Raw genomic sequence first — 22290 nt, 5'->3', positions numbered from 1 at the left:
TAGTAAATATATTAAGTATCATTATTTTAAAGTGTTACCAAAATAATAATAAAAACTTTGTTTGTGTGCAGCAAATTATTTTCATTCATTCATCCATTTTCCTTCGGCTAAGTCCTTTTATCAATCAGGGGTCGCCACAGCGGATTGAACCGCCAACTTATCCAGCATATGTTTTACACAGCGGATACCCTTCCAGCTGCAACCCAGTACTGTGAAACACCCATACACACTTAGTCACACACATACACTACAGCCAATACAGCCAAATTATAGTATGTCACAGAAGTGAGGACACTCCCTCGCATTTTGTAAATATTTAATCATAACTTGATTCACGTGACAACACTGAAGAAATTACGCTTTGCTATAACCTAAATTAGTGAGTATACAGCTTATATGACAGTGTAAATTTGATGTCTCCTCAAAATAACTCAACTCACAGCCATTAATGTCAAATGCCCTGGAAACAAAAGTAAGTACACCCCTAAGTGAAAATGTCCAAAATGGGCTCTGTTAGTCATTTTCCTTCCCTGGTGTTATGTTCATTCAAGTAAATTTATATTTATTTCTATAAGGCTTTTACAATGTAGAGTGTATCAAAGCAGCTTAACATAGAAAATTATTGTAAATTGAAACTGTGTCAGTCCAGTTTTCGGAGTTTAAGCTCAGTTCAGTGTGGTTTAAATTTCACTGATGAAACACTGAAGATCAAATCTACTGATGCGCAGCTCCACAAGTCTCAACTCAAGAGAACCCAGGCTCAGTAGGGAAAGACCATTTTACCTCTGGCCAAACTACTTGTGCAGAGTGTGACTCGTTAGTAGGTAGGCAGCAGGTAGTAGGGAAGCAAGTGTGTTAAATATGGTGTTCTCGTCCTCATTCTCTCATTCTGGTCACTGCAAGTTCAACATGGCAAAAAACTCTACATTATAGCAAAGTGTCATGTGAAAGTTCTGATTGAATTTTTACAAAATTTAAGGAGGTGTACTCACTTCTATGACTTACTGTATAATTCATGTCTTTGGACTGTGGGGGAAACTGGAGAACCCGGAGGAAACCCACGCAAACACAGGGAGAACATGCAAACTCCATACAGAAATGCCAACTGACCTAGCTGGTACTTGAACAAGTGGTCTCCTTGCTGTAACCACTGAGCCACCAAGTCGCCAGCAAATTCATTCATTCATTCATTTTCTTTTCGGCTTAGTCGCTTTATTAATCTGGGGTTGCTACAATGGAATGAACCGCCAACTTATCCAGCACATGTTTTCACAGCGGATGCCCTTCCAGCTGCAACCTATCACTGAGAAACATCCATACACACTCATTCACACTTTTACACTATGGTCAATTTAGCCTACCCAATATACCGCATGTCTTTGGACTATGGGGGACTGTGCGCCACTGCTTCGCCACCAGCAAATTATTTTATTTAAATTAAATATGTCATTTTGTATGTCAGAATCAACCCAGTATATTATATGATTACATAATAATAATCATAGTTTTTAATCACTCACTATCCTTCTGCTTAGTTGCGGATTTATCAAGAGCAGCCACAGCGGAATGGACCACCAATTACTCTGTCAATTATGTTCTTTGCGGCGGATGTCCTGTCAGCCACAACCCAACCCTGGAAAACACCCATACTCTCTCTCTCATTCCCACAAATGTTCATTCCCTATTGTCAATTTAGTTCCACCTACAGCGAAGGTCTTTGGGCTATGAAGTAAACCAGAGGGTTTCAAATTAATTAGAACATGTTTTAAATGTCAGAGCAGATTGTAAAAACTCTATATATCTAGAACTATTTATTAAAGCATTGCTGCTAATACAGCCACCTAATGACTGTAGTGTGTGCCGGAGCTGTCCACATAGTGTGGTGCTGAAATGCTCTACTGAAGCTTTGTATTCTATTGCACTAAGCTTCTGCCTCAGACCTCTATGTTTCTCTAGACTTTTTAGAAGATGTCGTAACAGATTGATTGAACACACACACACACACACACACACACACACTTAACACACGCAAACGCACACACACACACACACACACAGAGAGAGAGAGAGAGAGAGAGAGAGAGAGAGAGAGAGAGAGAGAGAGAGAGAGAGAGAGAGATGCATATCACGAATAAATGCATAATAGACGACTGGATATGAGATATAAGAAATATAAATAATGAGGTAGATCTACATTCCAACCTGACGTCAAATATAGAGCGTTCCATTTGCAGTCAATGAAGAAGTGTGCAACTGCAAGCTTAAACAGGTTCCTTACAGCAATTATGTCAGGAGAGCGGTAGTATTTTATTCCGCGTCGTCACTCGCATGCAGTGTAAGTAAAAGTTGAGGCGGCATGAAGTTTCAGTTCATGCATCGGTCTGCGCAGCTTCAGAGCTCTCTAGATCTTTCCATTTCATCTGCTCACGGCTCTCTTTATGTTTCTCATCGTCTCTTGATCGGGACTTCAAATCCCTCTTAGCGAATATTTGCAGAAATCAAGACGGTCTTGCGATGGGATCTCTGTTCTGGGAGTCTGAGAGAAAGCAAACACGTTCTCACAGAGCAACTGAGCAGTTCCTTTGCTAGTTTTTATGGCGTTGCGACATAAATGATTTAATCTTTAATTTTTGCTTTTCTATATGGAGGTCTGACGGGGCGAAAATATTGAATATGTCTAACAAAATCTGAATTCACGCGCCTGTTTTTGGATTATCTGTTTCCCAGGATACAGAACACTGAATCGACCGCGCTTCAACAAGAGACTTTATTTCCCATCTACCGGACTTAAAGACTGCTAAAGGGCTTTGGAAATGAGCGGTCCGTTTTTAAAATGTCTTTTTTAAGAATTACTCGTGGCGAGAGACGTTTCCTCAGAGGACGGGAGGGTTTGTAACGCTGAATTTATCGCCGATTTCACGACACGCGTTTCCATGGCTCCGGCGGTCAGATCGATTAAGCGTAAGGATGCGATTAACTGGCCGAGGATGTCGACAACTTTCTGGGCTGTGCTGCTGTTGACGGCGCTTCTGATCGTGTACTGCGGTGAGTTTGCGGTGTGTGCGATGCGTCTCCTACGTGTGTAAGGACGTGTAACATTTCATTGATGTGACCTTAAGGATAATGTATTGTGTCTGTCGTGTCAATCACAGATTAAAAGAAAGTCATTGATCCTTCACGAAAGATCACATGGACACGGAAATGTCAAATCATGTGCTATATATATACAGGTATATATATATATATATATATATATATATATATATATATATATATATATATATATATATATATATATATATATATATATATTATTTATGGTAGCTTAGACTTTTTTCCCAGTGACAAAGAAAAAAGTATGATACCCCTTTACCTAATTGCAAAGATAAGATAGTATTACCTGCCCTACTCAGAACAAGCATATGCAAAGCCACACTAATTAACACATATACACGACTTCTATATCAATTTCAACAAAATATTAAACACTTAATGCAAACTATACTCTTATCGCAGTGTAACAGACCTAAAACCCTATAACTCAATATAATATAATATAATATAATATAATATAATATAATATAATATAATATAATATAATATAATAATATATATATATATATATATATATATATATATATATATATATATATATATATATATATATATATATATATATATAATACAATATACCTAGAATGCAACAGACCAGTTTGACATTAGTAGTAATACCATATGCTTAATCTGAAACTACTTTTAGTTACAAATAGATATGTATAGCTGAATCAAGAGTGAATCAAAAGGTCAGGTGATTCATTACTTTAGCTGGGATGTGGATGACTAATAGTCTGTTTTCTGTCTGAATGAAACTTTGACTAACTCTCCTAAGAATATTTTCCTCCCTGTAGCCTCAGTAATATTATTGAAGCCCACATGATTGCCCTAGAAGACACAAGCATGGTTCAACACTAATGAAATGCGCAAATAAAGACAGGAATTTTATGTCTTGTGATTCCATCCCAGGCCTGTGGCAGTGTATCTGAGAGTCTGTTTAACCTGTGCCACTGTACCTGCAGTACTGCTTTGAGGAAATATAAACGTAAATAAGCGTGCAGATGCTTGTGCATTCACTCAGTTGATCTCCTGCTATGGTGTGATTTATTCTCTGCTTGGTTACAATCAGTGTTCTGGATGTTTGCTGTGGTTAGCGGTCTATTCTTTTTTTTCCCCCCATTTCTGTTTCTCTGTGTGGCTCTGAGCAAATAGGCTTCTGCAGCTCTGCCCCAACCTGCTTGTTGTCTGTGATATTAATCTTCATCTAGATGGGCTGCCCACCGCACGACATCTATGTCTGAGCTGCTGTCAAGACCCCAGACTGGCACCTCGCAGCTCCGGCTAGTATTACTCACAGAGGAGATTGAAAACATAAACGCAGAGACACAAAGCAAGTTTCTGATGTTGATTTGTTTATTTATAGCTAGGCTCGTGTGATGCATGCACAAACGCAATTGAAATTAGGTCTGCATTCCCACGAGTGAGTCATGCAGTCTCTGCCGCTTTATATTAGCATCGCGTGGCAAAATATCATAAAAAGTATCCTCTACAAATGTCATCGATGTACAGGAGATTGTGCTTGTTTTGGAATGCGACAAGAGGAAGGAGATACCGGAATGGCGCTCATGCTGTACCACAGTTGTACAAATGAATATCAAGTGTTATGATAGGATATGATATGATGACAATGACTGTTTGTAATGACTGTTTAATGAATGATATGGGCAGAGCTTTGTTCTGTCTGCTGGCTCCCTCCTCTGGATGCTGCTCGACATACATTTGTTCCTTAGTGGAGCCACAGATGCTACAGTCAACAGAATAATTGTAATATTTTCGATGATTATTACTTAAATGTTATCTTTAGATTATAGTTGTGTAGGTATTATGTTAGAACACTGTAAAAATTCAATAACAGAAAGTCAAGACAACAAATATATTATTGATGTTGAGACTTTATTGAATAACTAATCAGGTTTCAACTAAAGGTTTTCAGTAATAGTAAGTTTAACTTAATATTTCTTGTCAGTTTAATTGATGTAAGTTGAGATGACTAGAAAAGTTCAGTTAATTCAACTAAAAATGTCTGCAATAATGTTTTAGTGTACACATGTACATATTATTTTAGTTATTAATCAATGTCACTGATCAATTCTGTAATTCTTGTTCTCAAGCATATTACAGTTAGTCTAAGTACTTAAAGTAGACAAATTTTAATGTGTACTTGTCATGTTTTTTTACTCTGGAGATCAATGTAACAAATTGTTGCACCATGTTGAAAGGTTAAAGTGTGCTATTACGTTTCATACATAAATCAGATTTTTAAACACGGCATACACACAAAAAGGGCTGTGGAAACATACAAGTTTTAATCTATATAAAAAAAATAATAATATTACAACTTGACAGGATAACGTCCACACCTTTAAGTAAACTCAAAGTAAACGTTCTGCCTAAATATTGACTCAATTAAACTACCATCATAGACTCCAATAATTATTTAGGCTTTACTAATAAGATGTACAGTATGTATTTTGATTGCATTTACAATTTCTGGCAGTTTGGATAACATACTTTCAACATAAATTAACTAATTATGTTTATGTGATTGATATTTGTTAGTAATGAAACAAATATGAAGAATATAATATCAATAAATCCAATGTGTTTTAATTGCTTCTTCTTAATTCATCTTTTATGTGTAGTATAGAGCTGCAATTTACGCCCCGAATATTAACCCGGATGTTGTCCCCAAACTTCCGCATGCTTTGCTAAGCTATATCTTTAAAATCCAATATCTCCCTTTACATTGAACTTTGAATGTCTTAGATTCAGAGATGTTGTTTATGTTCACACAGCTATATTACACTTCAACTACAGTTAAAATTTTATATCATTGTAGACCACCTCTTTAATACATACATTTAAATTTATTCTATGATCACTTTTAGAAAGATTTTTATGCATATTTATATATAACATATAAAAAAAATCACATTAATAAAAATCCCTTAGAGTATAGCATATACATAAATAGATTTGTGATTCAATCCTTGTCTGTATAGTAGGCAACATACAGTACAATACACTAGAAACCACTAAGAACACTGTCAACCCCTTAGCCACACACAGAAAAAAAAACTGAACACCTTAGAATCATGGCACTGAGTTCAATATGTGTCTAGTGTATTTGATTTTAAGTAAATAATAATAATAATAATAATAATAATAATAATAATAATAATAATAATAATAATAATAATAACAGGCTGCACGGTGGTGCAGTGGTTAGCACAATTGCCTCACAGCAAGCTGATTTGAGCCTCGGCTGGGACAGTTGGAGTTTCTGAAAAGAAAATGAATGAATAAATGCATTATTAAAAATTAATAATAATAATAATAATAATTATAAAATAAAATAAGGAAACATTTACATTACATTTTACTTTTAGCTATTTAGTAGACACTTCTGTCCAAAACAACTTACATGTGAGAATACAATAAGCACTTCAAATCTACAGAGAGTCAAGCTATAGGTCTGAGTATTATTTAAATTTTATCTTATTATGATAAGTAACTAGGAGTATAATAAGTTACAGTATATAAGTGCTATACTGATTTGAATTGTGAAAGTGCTATTACAAATCAGTTTTTTTTTAATTATAAATTGTACATCTTATAATAATTTATAAAATAATAATATTAATAATAATAATAAAGTATTAATATTCTTATTAAACAGTTATATAATAAAGTTAATGTGTAAAGTTTTGATATGTATTGTTGTTTTATTGTTTTCACATATATTTTATGTTATTCACATACAATGATTTATATAGTAATCATTTTTTTTTTAGTTGGAATGTGGAATTATGGCTGATTGTTTCTGCAAATGCTCAGACAGCCTGACCATAAAAGTCAGATGGTGCAGTGAGCATATGTTGCTTTGTATCTATAAAAGTGTGTCTTTGTCTGTGAGAGGGACAGAAAGTGTGTGCTAATAGAAAGCAAACTAAAATGGGGAAACAGTAAAAACCAACCAAAAACAGAAAAAATAAATAATTTAACAAAAATAAGGGGGAAAGAAGAGCTATAAAAATAAAGAGGTGAGCACACTGTGGACTTCCTTATCACGCCTCCCACAGGGTCAATTATATGCCCTGATGAATCATACCTGCTATAGGCCCGACCTGCATATCATTAGCCACTAAAAACATCCCACAATGCATCGCAGCACATTCACACATCCCCCTCGAAATCGGCCTATGTAGTCTGACACATTGCTCAGAAATTCACAAATACTCACACACTCTTCTCAGTCTGCTATCAAAACCATTTAAGGGCAAAAACAGAAGTTGTTTTTTTGGTAATTAAAGAGTCCCAACTGGCAGCTTGAATGCTGCTGAAAGTATCAATTCTAACCAAAGCACAAAATTGTGTATTTATTTATGGTACAATAAGCATGGAGTCATTATAATATCCTTGACTATTGTCAAGCTAGCCGAAGGCCCTTTCCGCTGCACGAGCAATTTAACCAATGTCCGCATCAAAGGGTAAAGACGTGGGTTTTAGGAATGTGTCAAGTTTTTCTGTCTGGCCTTGCACATCACGAAGCTCTTATGAAAATGGAGGCATATCTTTATGGATGAATATTTGATCGGCTCTGAGGGGCTTTTAGAAGGTTTTTATGACCACAGTCGTCATTTTTGGTGCATAAAACGAAATATCTTTTGCAAAGTTGAAATGGGTGTAACACGATGTGAGTCTTTGGAAAATGGGATTTATTTTATTTTTTAATCTAAATAGAAATGTTTATACAAACTGTTAGTATGTAACTTTTTGATTTACTTCTTATGAATTTGTATGATCTCATTTGTACATTTTACTATGATTTGCTTTTTGGTGATATGCCTCCTTTTAAAAAATCTTATTTTCATACTACTAAAATCATATAAATATGTACAAATTAGTCACTAAACTGACAAAGCATAAAATAGTTGAGTTTCTTCACGATATTGAATAGAGTTTCAATCAGTCATAAAATGAACAGTTTTGTTTTTGTGTTTGCTATGGAAATGGATATTGTGTAATAGTTAGTTATGTTCAACTAATTTGGTTTTTATTAATTAATTAATTCATTCATTCATTTTATAAATTATTGATTTCTGCTTCTACATTCAGATGATAAGGTCAGAATTTCAGGCTGGTGGTGTTGCTGTAATGGTGTGGGAGATATTTTCTTGGCACACTTTGGGCCCATTAGTACCAACTGAGCATTGTGTCAATGCTACAGCCATGTCCATCCATGCTAACCATGTCCACGCCTTAATGACCACCCATCTTCTGATGGCTACTTCCAGCTAGATAATGCACCATTTTATAAAGCGGGAATCATCACAAGACTGGTTTCGTGAACATGACAATGTGTTCACTGTACTCAAATGGCCTCCACTGTCACCAGTTCTCAATCCAATAGAGCACCTTTGGGATGTGATAGAATGGAAGATTCGCATCATGGATGTGCAGACAACAAATCTGCAGTAACTGCACAATGCTATCAAGTCATTATGGACCAAAAATCTCAAAATATCTTTTTAATATTTCAAATACCTTGTTGAATCTATGCTTTAAAAGATGAAGACAGTTCTGAAGGCAAAGAGGGGTCCAACCCGGTACCTGTAAGGTGTACCTAATAAATATAATAAAGTCATATATATATATATATATATATATATATATATATATATATATATATATATATATATATATATATATATATATATATATATATATATATATATGACTTTATTATTATATATTTATAATAATATTATATATTTATTATATATGACTAATTAAATTGAATCTGCAATACATGAATGCTTGTTTGCTATAATTGCTATAAACTGTATAAGTGTCATTTCAAGCCAATTTTATGCTGTCATTTATTCAATATGAGTAGAATATAATGACAATTGTAATGAAGGACAGCTAGTAAGGGCTGTGCAGGTAAACCTCATTCCTGTGACCTCTAAAGGTGCTCTAGCGACAGACGCTAGGGGCCATGGCCTTTAGCCTCCTTGATAGAGTGCCCGATTCCCATGCAGAAGGTTGCCGGTTCTATACCAGCTTGGAGCGGGTTGGGTGGTTGTAGGACCGGCGGGGTTACATTGGTGCTGTGACCCGGATGGGAGTGAGGTTTAGGGGGGTGAGTGTAACGGAGGCCAGCTAGTAAGGGCTGTGGAGGTAAATCTCACTCCTCTGACCTCTAAAGGTGCTCTAGCCGGTCGCCGGTTCGATACCAGTTCGGAGCAGGTTGGGTGGTTGTAGGACCGGTGGGGTTACACAATCAACACTGTCATCAGAGTGTTAAGGAATGCAGATATATCTTACAGCTGCAAGTCTTTTTTATGTATATTAATATAAAGTTTGCACATGTTTATAAAAACTGTAAATTATGTCTTAGATGACAGCTTAACTTCAAGTCTTCGTCTGCACTCTCTCTCTCTCTTGCTCACTCTCTGTATGTGTGTGAGTGTTTGAGCTGCTGTTTGACACATACAGCATATATAATTAGAGAGGTTGTGTGATGTGTTGGCTAAAATACTGGTAAATGTATTTTGTGTGCAAAAATGATGAAGGTCATGTCCATCTATTGCACAAAAAATAAATAGATTGCACTAGCCAAACCGGATAGGCAAATGAAAATTGTGCTTTGCAACTTGAAAGTGGCTGTATTTTTGGAGTCATGTATTAAGCCTTCCTTAGATGACTCAGTAAAGCACTTTGAACTTTCTGATAAACTGAGCATATGTTTAAGATAAGAGCAGTTTAACAACTGACTAATTATACTGTCTGGTGTTCAGGAGAAATAATTAATCATTGTATGTAATTATTCATTTATTGGCTCAACATTAAATCATGAAAAATAAAAAAAAATATCATTAAAAAAAACAGAGCAGGAAAAAATATCTGTGTGTGTATTTGCGTGTGTGTGTGTGTGTGTGTGTGTGTGTTTAATGGTGTGCACCTGCACAGCAGATGTCTCTTCCAGCCTCTCATGAATTTGATTGATTTAAATGTGTGTTACACTATAAATTAGTATAAATCTGGTCTTAGTTTTAATAAGCACTGTGACATGCATAAAACATAACTTTGACATTTCACACATGGGTCTCCCTTTAAGGGGGTGGGCATACTGCTAACAATCTGGCTTCATTCTTGGTTGATGTAACGATGAGGGTGTGAATTTTAATGATCAGTTGTAACCTCAAACACACATCACACTGCTTAAGGGCGTAGAAAGACAGGCGGGACCACTAGGCATGCTCGCTGCAGGTTGTTAAAATGTGTCCACGTCTTTGTTATTGAGGAAACCAATTGCTTGAAAGAAAATGCCACCCTGGCGTTTTGAATTCCTCGAGGGCTCCATCAACGTGTGTCCGCTCACGGGCTGTGACAGGAAATGTCTGGGGTGGAAACACTTGAGAAGAGGATGAAAGATAAAAAGAGAGAGAGAGAAGTGTATACAGTGAAATAGATTGATAAAAAAATACGAAAAATATTAATTGGGTTTTTGTGTTTGTTTGTTTTTGCAAACATTTACAGTATTTTTTTCCTTTTCAACTATTTTTATTCAGCTGTGCTGAGTTTAAACCAATTGTATCTTTGCTCTGTAAAAGCTTTAGAGGCAACCTGTTGACCTTTTTGATGAGAGTTTCCTCATCTAAAATAAGATTAAATAGGTACAGTCGGTTATTTGTGCATGCAGCTTATTATGACCTGTAGTTATTTTGTAAAAATAAGTGCCTCAATAGTGGACATAAAAATATGTGTTTTATGTTATAATGAATTATAAGCAACCAAAAGTAGGTTCCTTTAAACAGTGTGTGCACTTTATAGACATTTATCATATTTTGCTCCTAGTAATTAATTAATTTAGTTATTTAAAATGAGCTGAAATAATACAAATCTTGAAATTTCTGGGACAAAGTAATTGTTTTTTGTTTAATCTACTTAAATTTGTCAAGTTAACTTAATCGATTTGTGTTGTGACAACATGAATAAATTGTGTAAATCCATGTGTTTTGTACAGTGTATTCCAAATTCACAAAATATTCATATTTACTTTTAGTCACTTTTGGAAGAGGCTTTCAAAAGAGGCTTTCACTTTTGGAAGAGGCTTTCAAAAGTGGAGGCTTTGGAACATGAAGGCACATATTTTAGCAGTGCAATTACCAGCCAAGTTACACAATTCACAAATTTCAGCATTGTTGAAAGAGCTCAATGTCTAGGGACACTATTTTATGAAACACTCCTATGTGTCATGTTTCAGGAAAATGACAAATTGCATTTGTATAAGTTAGAGGACATGTTGTTCTTGAAATATTACAAACTCTCCAAGTTGAAAGCGAAAATATTATCGCTCCTGTGAAATTTTAATTCCTTTTCAAACTTTTCACAAAGTGATGTTTACCAGAGCAAGGTAACTTCTATCTCCCAAAACGATCAAAAGCATTAGGCAGATAATGCTAAGTTAACAAAGATAACACAAGTAAACACATCATGCATTTTTTAAATAAAGGTTTTTATTATTAGGGATAACTAAATCCAAAACTGCATAGCCCTGTGAAAAAGTGTTTGACCTCTAAAATTAATAACTGATTGAACCACCCTTTGTTGCAACAACTGCAATCGAACATTTTGAGTCTGTTACAGCACTGTGGAGGAATTTTGGCCAACTTATCTTTGCAGTATTGTTTTAATTCAGCCACACTGGAGGATTGAACTGCCTTTTTTAGGGTTAATTGCACCTCAATTGGGTTCAGGTCAAGACTTTGAATAGGCCACTCCAATGTCTTCATTTTGTTTTTCTTTAGTTATTCAGAAGTGGAATTTCTAGTGTGCTTTGGATCATTATCCTGCTGCAGAACGCAAGTTTGCTTCAGCTTGAGGTCACCTACAGATGGCTGGACATTCTTCAGGATATATTCATGTGATTACTATTTTTAAAATTAAGGTCAGGATTGTTAGCCCCCTTAAGTTTTTAAAAAATTTTTTTTTTGTTTTCAGTTGGCCGGAGAACAAACCACTGTTATCCAATTTATAACATGCTGACATAACTTAATTTGCCTAGTTAATCTTTTATGTGCTGATATCATGGCAAAGACCAAATAAATTTGTAAAGAATAATCAGTTATTAAAATGTGTAGAACATTTTTTTTTCAAGTGAACAGCGCTTGAGGAAATATTTTTAAAAACAGTTAAAATATATATATATATATATATATATATATATATATATATATATATATATATATATATATATATATATAGTAATTACATTTAGTTAAAAAAAGGGGGAAGCTTGGATCGATTTGGAGACACCTGGAGATTTTGCACTCATACAGGCAGTTAATTGTCAGTAAAAATGAGTGGGAGGCTCAACAAATGTATGCTAGAGAAAAGGTAATTGTGTGGAAGTCGACTGCATTCAGTCATGCAAATACTGGATGCCTTTTGCCAAAAACCTTAAGAGTGTGCCAGACTGTGATGCATGGTTGAGCCTGACAAGACATTTCAGAAACATGATTGTAAAGCTTTACTAGCTTGACAGATCAAATAAATGCAACTGTATATGAATGGGATGTGGTAAAATCACAGCTAGCACCTTAACATTCCTGACATTCAGTTAAAGAAAGAAAGAAATAAATAAAAAGGAAATAAATAAATAAAGAAGATGCAAGAATGTGCACCTACTGAAACAGCGATAGAAGCTATAAAAAGAACGACAGATGACAATTGGTCACCTAACAGTACAGTATCACACCTGTTGTGGCATTTTGTAATATATTTGATATATTTCAATTCTATTGTTTATTAGTACACATCTTAATATCACTTCTTAAATATTCTTAATGCTATTAAATGACTGCCTGCTGATAATAACTAAATTATAAACAGCTTTATATTTAGAAACAAATCCATACTTTAGCAAATTAAAATTTGATACGTCTTTCTCTTAAAAAAAATATTCATTTTCTTTTCTTTTTTTTAGTTCTCTTCTGTATCTGATACATTGATTGCAAGCATTTGGTCACACATTTCTACAACGTACATTAGTGCAAGGCATATCTCGGTGGGAAAATTGTGTTTATTGATCCTTGCTAAATGAATTCAGTGATTACTAATTAGCAACACTTGGGTACATACTACAAATAACAGAATTGTACATTTGAATCATAACTATATTGGAGTTATTGCTAGGGTTTGTTACTTTTGGGTCACTTTTTTTTAAATGCTATATCACATAAAATTCACAACAAACAATAACCTTATGTACAGTATGCTATCTGAGAAGCAACTGCATCTGTTCAACAGTCCATCTAGCGCACACAAGCACACATGCACATGCATGTACACTATTTTATAACTTAATAAAGAATAAGGCCCTTTTTCATTTATTCATTAACTGTTATCATTCACAGTGATAAAAGGTATATTATTCCACTCCTAAGCAGCAATTGCTTTAGGGTTCGTACATAAATAAATAAACAGACAGACAGACAGACAGACAGACAGACAGACAGAAAGACGGACGGACGGACGGACGGACGGACGGACGGACGGACAGACAGACAGACAGACAGACAGACAGACAGACAGACAGACAGACAGACAGACAGACAGATAGATAGATAGATAGATAGATAGATAGATAGATAGATAGATAGATAGATAGATAGATAGATGACACATAACACATCTTGATTTCAATTAGTTTTAACCATTGTCAGTCATCCAAGTTCCCTTTTGTTTCTGTAGTCCTTTGTACAATTTTTTGTAGCTTTGTAGTTTGATTTAAAGGATGACATGAAGGAAATTAAGGAAATTAGGAAACTAAACCACGGAGGTAATTTCAATTCTGTAAAGCACATCTAATAGACAGGTGTGTTATTATTTAGATCAAGTCAAAGTTTCAGTGTTGTTCCATTTTACCAATGTGATTCATCAACTTAAACAAGGTTACTCCAGCAATGAGCAATTCTACAAATAAACTAGACAAAAAGGGCTCCATTTTAATGTTAATGTTTAATGCAAATGCATTAAGGAGCATTTTCGAATCCACTTTTGCTATTTTAAGGACAGAAAAATATAATTTGTGCCCTGGTGCATGGTCTAGCAAGGTTGTGCTTATTCTCCGGAGATGCATCTGTCATTCCTTTTAAGAGTCAGTTGAGTTGCGTCATGGCGCATTTGCTATTTACATGGTGGACTTTGTGAGAGGAAAAACTGAAAGCTTCCCAAGCGAAAAACACAGCATGTGCAGCACGAGGATAAAGAATGAGCCTCCTCCATTCAACCTTTTTACTTTCTCTTTAGTTTACTTTTTACTTTACTCCTTTACCTTTTTGGGGTAACAAAAGGATGGACACTCACTCCACTGAAGACATCCATTAGCCTATATACTGTATTTAATTTAGTTTCTTGAGCGCAAAATTCAGTTCTAATTTCCAGCAAACAAATAAGTGAACGATAATAACGAAGTGTGGTCAAAAAAAATATTGGATTAGTTATATCCAAACACACGTCCTGCTCTTACGCCCCAATGGTGATGCAGACGTCTTCAAAACCTGACAGATGGACTAATCTAAACTGGTTTTTATTAGGACAAATATAAATATGCATATAATAAATAATACTAACAATAATAATAACATACCATATTAAAGCAAACAATCATGAATAAACTGAAAAAGGCCCACAAAGTGGCACAAATGTTTTTGCTATTTAAACACTGTGGTGCAAAATGTGAAAATAAGAGCTGCGATGGTCTGAAAATAGCAACAAATCACGCCAAAGTTTAGTATGTATAGTATGTAAAGTATATAGCCAACATGACACTTTATAAAACATTCCATTTTTACTGCATTAAATAATGTAATCTCATATTAATTCATAAATAAAATGCTAATATGTACAATAATAAATTGATATAGTGATAATTTTTAATAAACATTTACAAATAGCGTCAGCTTGTTCCACTGGAACAATTGGCCAATAGCTGTCATTTTATTTATAAAACGCCACTCGTCAAGATAATTATAAATGCTCAGTTTTATATAATACACTTACTTACACTTATTCCTCAAAAAAAAAAAAAAGAAAAAAAGAAAGAAAAAAAAACAGCTCCTCTATGCCCCTTTCAAATTGAGTCTTGCTGATTAGACCATGGGCACCAGACATAGTAGATATTGATGGTGGAGTGAAGTAGGAAGAGAGAGCGTACAATTCAGAAGAGCTCATTAAAGCACCAGCCAGAGTTGCCAACATTTGGCTCACTGCCATCTGACTTTATTGCTATCGGCTGTATCTATTGTAAAAAAAAAACTGAAAAGTGTCCTTCATTAAAGTAGCATTCAGTTAAACTAAACAGTGCTACAGACCTACACATAAATATCTCAAGATGAATAGACTACAGTGCTACTTAAAAAATATTTGAAACACAATTTCATAGTTTACATTACACAACAAATATCTTATTTTACATTTTTTACCAACCCAGACTCATTCTAAAAATGCATCCCTATATGCATTTCTGGAGAACGCCAAAAATGCCAAATTTTTTACGCGAGTGCCATTCGCTCCTTCTTTTCTCACGTAAGCCCATCAGAGGCCACTGTCGACTGACTAACTCACCAATTGACTGCCCCTCCATCCCATCCCTCCCTAAACCCAACCAATAATGTTTTCAAAAGCACAGATTGAGCTGGTGACAATGGAAAAGCCGTCCATGTGGAGGTAAGTGGTTAAGTGGAACAGGGTCATCCCAGCCAATAGTGTAAGTTTTAAAGATGAAATGCAGCTATACAAACCTCTGACTATATAATTTGCAATCTTTTGAAATATATATAGCTCTACATTTTTAGAATGAGCCTGTGTTGTTGTTTACACATTCTTGGTTATAATGAACAGATTCAAATTTCTGTATTGATAACCTGTTCAAGGGAACTTTTCATGCCCCTTTTTACAACATGTAAAATAACGCTCTGATGTCCCTAGAGGGGCTTCAGCTTCAATGCTTGACAGAGGGCATGTCTAAAGTTGGAGCTGATGCGATCATCATTGCAGTGTCAGCCAATGAAAAAAGTCTTCAATCGGCTATTTTCTGAGCTGGTGTATTTGCATAAAGCAATCTGATTGGCTATTGCTTCTGTTGCCGATTGAAAAGTTGAGAAATTCCCAACTTCTGCAACGCCACTGAAGCGGCGCCAACACATCCACAATGCAGTTCGGCAATGCCTGATTTCACCCATTCAAAGTGAAAGGGAAGGATTGATGCTGATCCCTGTGTGAAGGGGGCATTCTAAATGTGATTATTGCATAATAGGTCCCCTTTAACTTTATCATGATGTACACAATATTCTTTTATTTCATAGCACAGACAAATATTGTGATAACATTGCTATTTGATGAATTGCCCAGCTGTACAAGATGAAACATTGTTTTAAATGACAACGTGAAAGGCGAAGGAGATCCAAACGCAGCTTTAAACCTACATTTATTAAACAAACCAGTTCAAAACAAAACTAGAACAAACGGCAATCATGGAAAAAACGAAAATACAACAGACAACAAGAGTGAAAACAAACTTATATATATATATATATATATATATATATATATATATATATATATATATATATATATATATATATATATATATATATATATATTTTATATATACAGTTTATATATATATCAGTTTATATATATCAGCCCTAGTCTGATATGTATATATGTATATAGCCCTAGTCATCAATGGAGATGAACCACAGCTGTGTGTATGTGTGATCACAAACTAATAGGAACTGGTGTGTGCGTGAGTGGAGCATGACAGTATATGTAGTCCATGTGATTGTGTATTTGTAGTTTATTAGCGATCCACAGTCACAATGACCGATCAAAGGAATATTTGGTATGTGTTTTGGCTTGGTATTTGAGAGAGCCACCAAGTAATTTTGTTAGTGTGTGAACCTTGTATTACTACCACAAGTACTACAATGCCTTAACATTTTGACCTGTTGAGGATTTTTTCTGATAAATATTTTTGAGCAAACTATCTGATAAATAAGACAGAATGTATTTTGAAAATGCAAAAATGCAGACTGTTTTTAGGGTTTTTAATTGTTTTTACATGTGTTGTACAAGTGTAACAGCATTTTAGCAACTAAAATCCACCATTTTGTTATTTCAAATAATCTCAACATACTTTCTTGATCCTTATATCAAGCACAGCATTTGTTTAACATTACAGTAGCCAGCACATGTCAACAGTCAATTTGTAATTTTACAGTTAAAAAAATCTTCCAATCTTAACAAAACCAAATACAATAAAACACTGAAGTGCTCTTTATGTCTAAGAAACACAAAATGTGGATAAACTGAATGTTACTGAATGCGATTCTGCTTGCTCAAATATGGGACGATTCTATATTATATGGCAAGTACTACAGTAGCAACAGTGGAAATGAACCCCAGAGATATTTGCTCTACTGAAGCTGAGTAATTTCATCATCCATTCATGCTCACGAAACATGACTTTGTTAAGCCTCATTTCTAGCTTTCTGAGACTCAGACTGTCTCTTTCCTCCCTCCTCAGTGCACTGCAGAATAAAAAAAGATTCTGTTGTATCCTTGACATGCATGTGAAGTATGCAAGTAGCACTTGGGAGATATTCATTACATTATAATGACTTTAATCTTGTTAACACATTATTTTACACTGGCATGATACATTTATGTGTTCTTTAATACATACTTTTTTTTTTTTTTTATTCTGCCTCGCCAATAGTGATGCAACTTTTCAACTAACACAATCTAATACAGCTATAAAAAGTGTTGTCTGCACTTTAATAATTACAGAGATTTTATATCTCTTTTCAACTAAATGTACTGTCTGTTGGACAAACTACATTTTCTTTGCAATAAACAACCTCATACTGATCTATCTCATTTGCTTTGATTGTTGCTGTGTGCAATATCAAACAAATCTTCTTGCTACTGTACATAATATGTGGATTTGCTTTATAGACGTGGTTACAAAAGCTTGACACCTAAATACACATTGAGATGTTATCTTTATTTACATTTGCATATAATGTGACCATGATTTGTCAGTCAGAAGCAATCTAATATCTTAACTAGCCTACTTCAGAGTATTCTGTGAGCATTCAAAAGCTAACCGTGCACAAAGATTGCATGAATTTAATGACTTAATTTGTCAGTGTAGTCAGACACTGGTTGGATTTCATAGAGCTGTTGCATAGAAATGGAGGCAATGCTCAACATGTGACCGGTTTAAATTATCCAGTACTCATTAACAAAAGATTGTAGCACTGTGGGAATACACACACACACACAAACACACACACACACACACACACACACACACACACACACACACACACACACACACACACACACACACAAACACACACAGTTGAAGTGAAACACAAATGATGTTTAACAGAGCAAGGAAATTTTCATAAAATGTCTGATAATAATTTTTTTCTTCTGGAGAAAGTTTGTTTTATTTTGGCTAGAACAAACACATTTTTTAATAAACATTTTAAGGTCTAAAATCTATCTAAGACCTAAAATCTAAAACCTAATCTGCCTAGTTAACCTAATCAACCTAGTTAAGCCTTTAAATGTCACTTTGGGCTGTATAGAAGTGTCCTTAAAAATATCTATTTTAATAAATATTTTTTACTGTCATCATGGCAAAGATAAAATAAATCAGTTATTAGAAATGAGTTATTAAAACTATTATGTTTAGAAATGTGTTGAAAAAATATCTCTGTTAAAGACAATTTGGGGGAAAAAAATTAACAGAGGAGGCTAATAATTCAGGGTGGTCAACTGTATGTTTATATGAAACAACACACAATGATAACCCAGCTCTGATCATGGTGTCCTCAATTGTCATCTTACATAATGGTGAAAATATATTTAGTACTTAGGTCTTTAAACTATATCCACATTAGGCCAGATATTTCCCAATCCATTTTTCCATGTTGTAAAACTGCAGTCATCATCTCTAAAAGTATATGGTTACCCACAAAACCACTAAATCAGAATCAAAACAATGTAGTGTACATGCCAGACCAGTGTGTGGCGCTATCAATTTGAAGATTTGACACTTTTTTGACATTTGTATGTAGACTTTATATATTTAATCTAAGCAAAGTGTTATGTTTGTACAGCTACCTCTTAGTAATATAATAAAATTGATAAATAATACAATTAATAAAATTATAATACTTATTTTATTATATATATATATATATATATATATATATATATATATATATATATATATATATATATATATATTTTTTTTTTTTTTTTTTTTTGGCAAATTAAGAAAATTTATTTAGTTTTGAAAGTGCCACATACAGGTACTGTTTTCTGTAACAATACCTATTTTTGCTAATCATTATTTTATTCCACTTAGCTTTTCAGTGAAAAAATTATTTTTTTAATTATTTCAGTTTTTTTTTTTTTTTTATCTACTAAAAACGGTTATACACTATTGTTATTGTTTTTTATTGGTGATGTGATGGTGTCTTCCTGGGGTCGAGAAGCGAGGTAATGACATTATTGTATCACAAAATTTATAGAATAGCTGTACAAACAAAAATGCATGAATGCCATTTTCAGATTTATCTTCTTTGGGTTTCCATTACAATACAAAACTATTGCATACCCTAAATGTGTCCCTATATGTTGTCAGGGAACCAGACCTGTAAAAGTTCCAACCCATGCTCAGTCTGAAATCGGTTTACTATTTACATTACTGGAGAATGCCAAATACATCCAAGGAGGTAAATTTTTTTTACAGTTTTTGTTTTCGTGAATCCACCAGAGGCCACTGTGTATGCTTTTTGAGATCTTAAATTTCTCTCACGAGTGCCATTCTCACCTGCTGTTCTCACGTGAATCCATCTGAGGTCGCTGTTGACTGACTAAATGACTGCCCATTTGACTGACCAACCCTGCTCTTTCCCTAAAACCAACCAATAGTGTTTTCAAAAGTACTAATTGACTTGCCCACCAACTTCTCTAAAACCCAATCAACAGATTTAAAAAGTAATCCATAAAAAAGCCCTCATATTTGTCCATGGTTTTATGGTTTTTGACCACATTTTCAGCCTTTTATTTACTTGTTTATTTCACTTTTTGGCTGCTTACCCACTTTCTGGAACTGTTCTTCGCCGGACTTGAACCCAGTCGTCGGGGTCAACACTTCTCTGTGTCGCAAGTCCATTAACGTAGACCAACGTGGCCAGTTTTTGGATTGGTACCTCGTAGATAGCAAATGCCCTTGCCTAAGATTTACACATCACACTAAGGCTATGATCCAGTCCATTTTTAGACGTGCATGTACTTGCAAACTTTCCTTCCCTTGTCCCCTTGAGGGAATCTCTGCTGCCATTTTACAGTTTGCTCCACTTCATCAAGTGAATGAGGGATGCTTACATGGACATACAGTAACTTCGATCTTTTGATTTTGACCAAGGAAGTGAGTCGGCTTCATATGTACACTCCTGCACCAATACATCAGTGTTTTCAAGTGCTCAAGGGGTTAGGAAATTCTGTTTAAACCCATCAAGATATTTTGCAGGTAGTAGACACGTAAGTAGTGTGATGTAAACAATGACGTACATCCGAGTGAACGAGGCGTTGGAAAGTAAGCAAGTGAAGGGCATCCTAAATTGGACTGGATTGCAGCTTAATTATCTCTTTTGGATTGAAAATGTCAAATTTCACAGAAAGGCGACAAGTTTGCATTGCTGTGTCCCAATCATTGTAAAAGCTAGACGGAGATCTGAAAATGGCTGTTATTTCTCGCAAATCCATCCATCCCACACATAAGACAGATGTGGAAGTGGTAATTAACAAATCCATCGGCACAGTTCTGGAAATCTTGTGAGTAGGGAGGTGGAGGGTTGCAATCATGGCTCAGCATGATACGTTAAGTCATGTCGGCAGAATCCAGAAAAATAATGAGTGTGGAATGAAAATCAGAAATAGAATAGGATGAAGCATGCCTATCACATTTGCAGACAAAGACCTGATTGCAGCAGTACAAATGCTAAAAAAGGGCAGTTGTGTTGGGCAGTTGAAGAAATCAAAGAAGGCAATTTCAATTGCCATACAGTGACATGCAAAATAAAATAAATATATAAATACCACCTAAACTAGATGGCTGGATCAACACCTAACTTGTGCAGTGCAGAGGTGCATTTGATGTTTGCTGTGAATGGAACGCATTATCTGATGCAGAAGCAATGAAATAAACAGTTGGCCAGGAGCTCAGCGGGGGCATGAAGATGGTGTCCCCTGGGAGAGGTGGCCCTAATCATTGTAAAGCATTTCCTCTCACACACAACGCTGGGCCAGTAATCTAATGCACGCATTATTCAGCCTGCATCTATTAAAAGAAAGCCGTGTGAGATTTATCGCCCAGGTTTAACTGTATGGTAAAATAGCGCATTAGGCAGATGATATCATGGTGTATGAAATGATTATGCATGCTTGCAGAAAAGTGGAAGAGGCCAGCTTAATTAAATGCAAGGTCTTGGTTATACATCACTGGCTCTCTGCTCATCCCTTTTAACCAAAAAAGGCTGTTATTTTTAAAAGCAAAGAGCTGAGAGGAAGGTTTTCCACTTTGCCTGTTCTATATACACCCTTCTGTTTTGTGAAGGGGGGGTGGAGGACAGGGGGTGTGGTGGGCCAAAATGTAGCTTCCATTTTCTGCTCTACTGCTCACACGCGCACGCCAAGCAAGGCAATTATATTTCAGTCGGTGTAAGACTAAGTTTTGCAGATCTGTCAGTCTGTCTAAAACCACAAATGGGAATAGTAATTGCGTCACCTTGGGAAAATACCCTTTGCGTTTCACTCAAAATGGAACAAAGTTGGTAAGTGGCTTGGTAGTTAAAAGGATAGTTTATTTTCTCATGGTTAAACAAAGTTTGTCATGCATGTAAGTGTATATACATTTGAAATACAGGATTCAACGTTACATATGCAGTGTTGTAATGCATGACAATCAAGCTTAAGAAAACAGATTGGTCACACTTTGGGCTCTATTTTGAAGGTCCATGCGCAGAGCGCGAAACGCAGGGCGCAAACGCTTTCAGGGCGTGTCAGAACACATTTTTGCTA

At 35.1% G+C, this 22290-nt stretch overlaps 1 protein-coding gene across 2 annotated transcripts in view; it reads left to right on the top strand.

Annotated features, from left to right (window-relative positions):
- The first annotated feature begins 1983 nt into the window (after nucleotides 1–1983).
- The window catches only part of tafa5a (TAFA chemokine like family member 5a), a 147373-nt gene continuing 127066 nt past the window's right edge, over nucleotides 1984–22290 (top strand). The window contains exon 1 of one of the 2 annotated variants that reach the window (XM_087245514.2): nucleotides 1984–3045. In XM_087245514.2, the coding sequence (XP_087101640.1) occupies nucleotides 2934–3045 (112 nt within the window). In that variant the 5' untranslated portion in view covers nucleotides 1984–2933. 2 annotated transcript variants of the gene reach the window in all.

This window comes from Danio rerio, chromosome 4 (assembly GCF_052040795.2).
Source record: "Danio rerio strain M-AB ecotype USA chromosome 4, GRCz13ab, whole genome shotgun sequence".
NCBI classification, from domain to species: Eukaryota; Metazoa; Chordata; class Actinopteri; order Cypriniformes; family Danionidae; genus Danio; species Danio rerio.
Note: the sequence above shows the minus strand (reverse complement) of the source record. Positions and strands in the feature narration are given on the sequence as shown.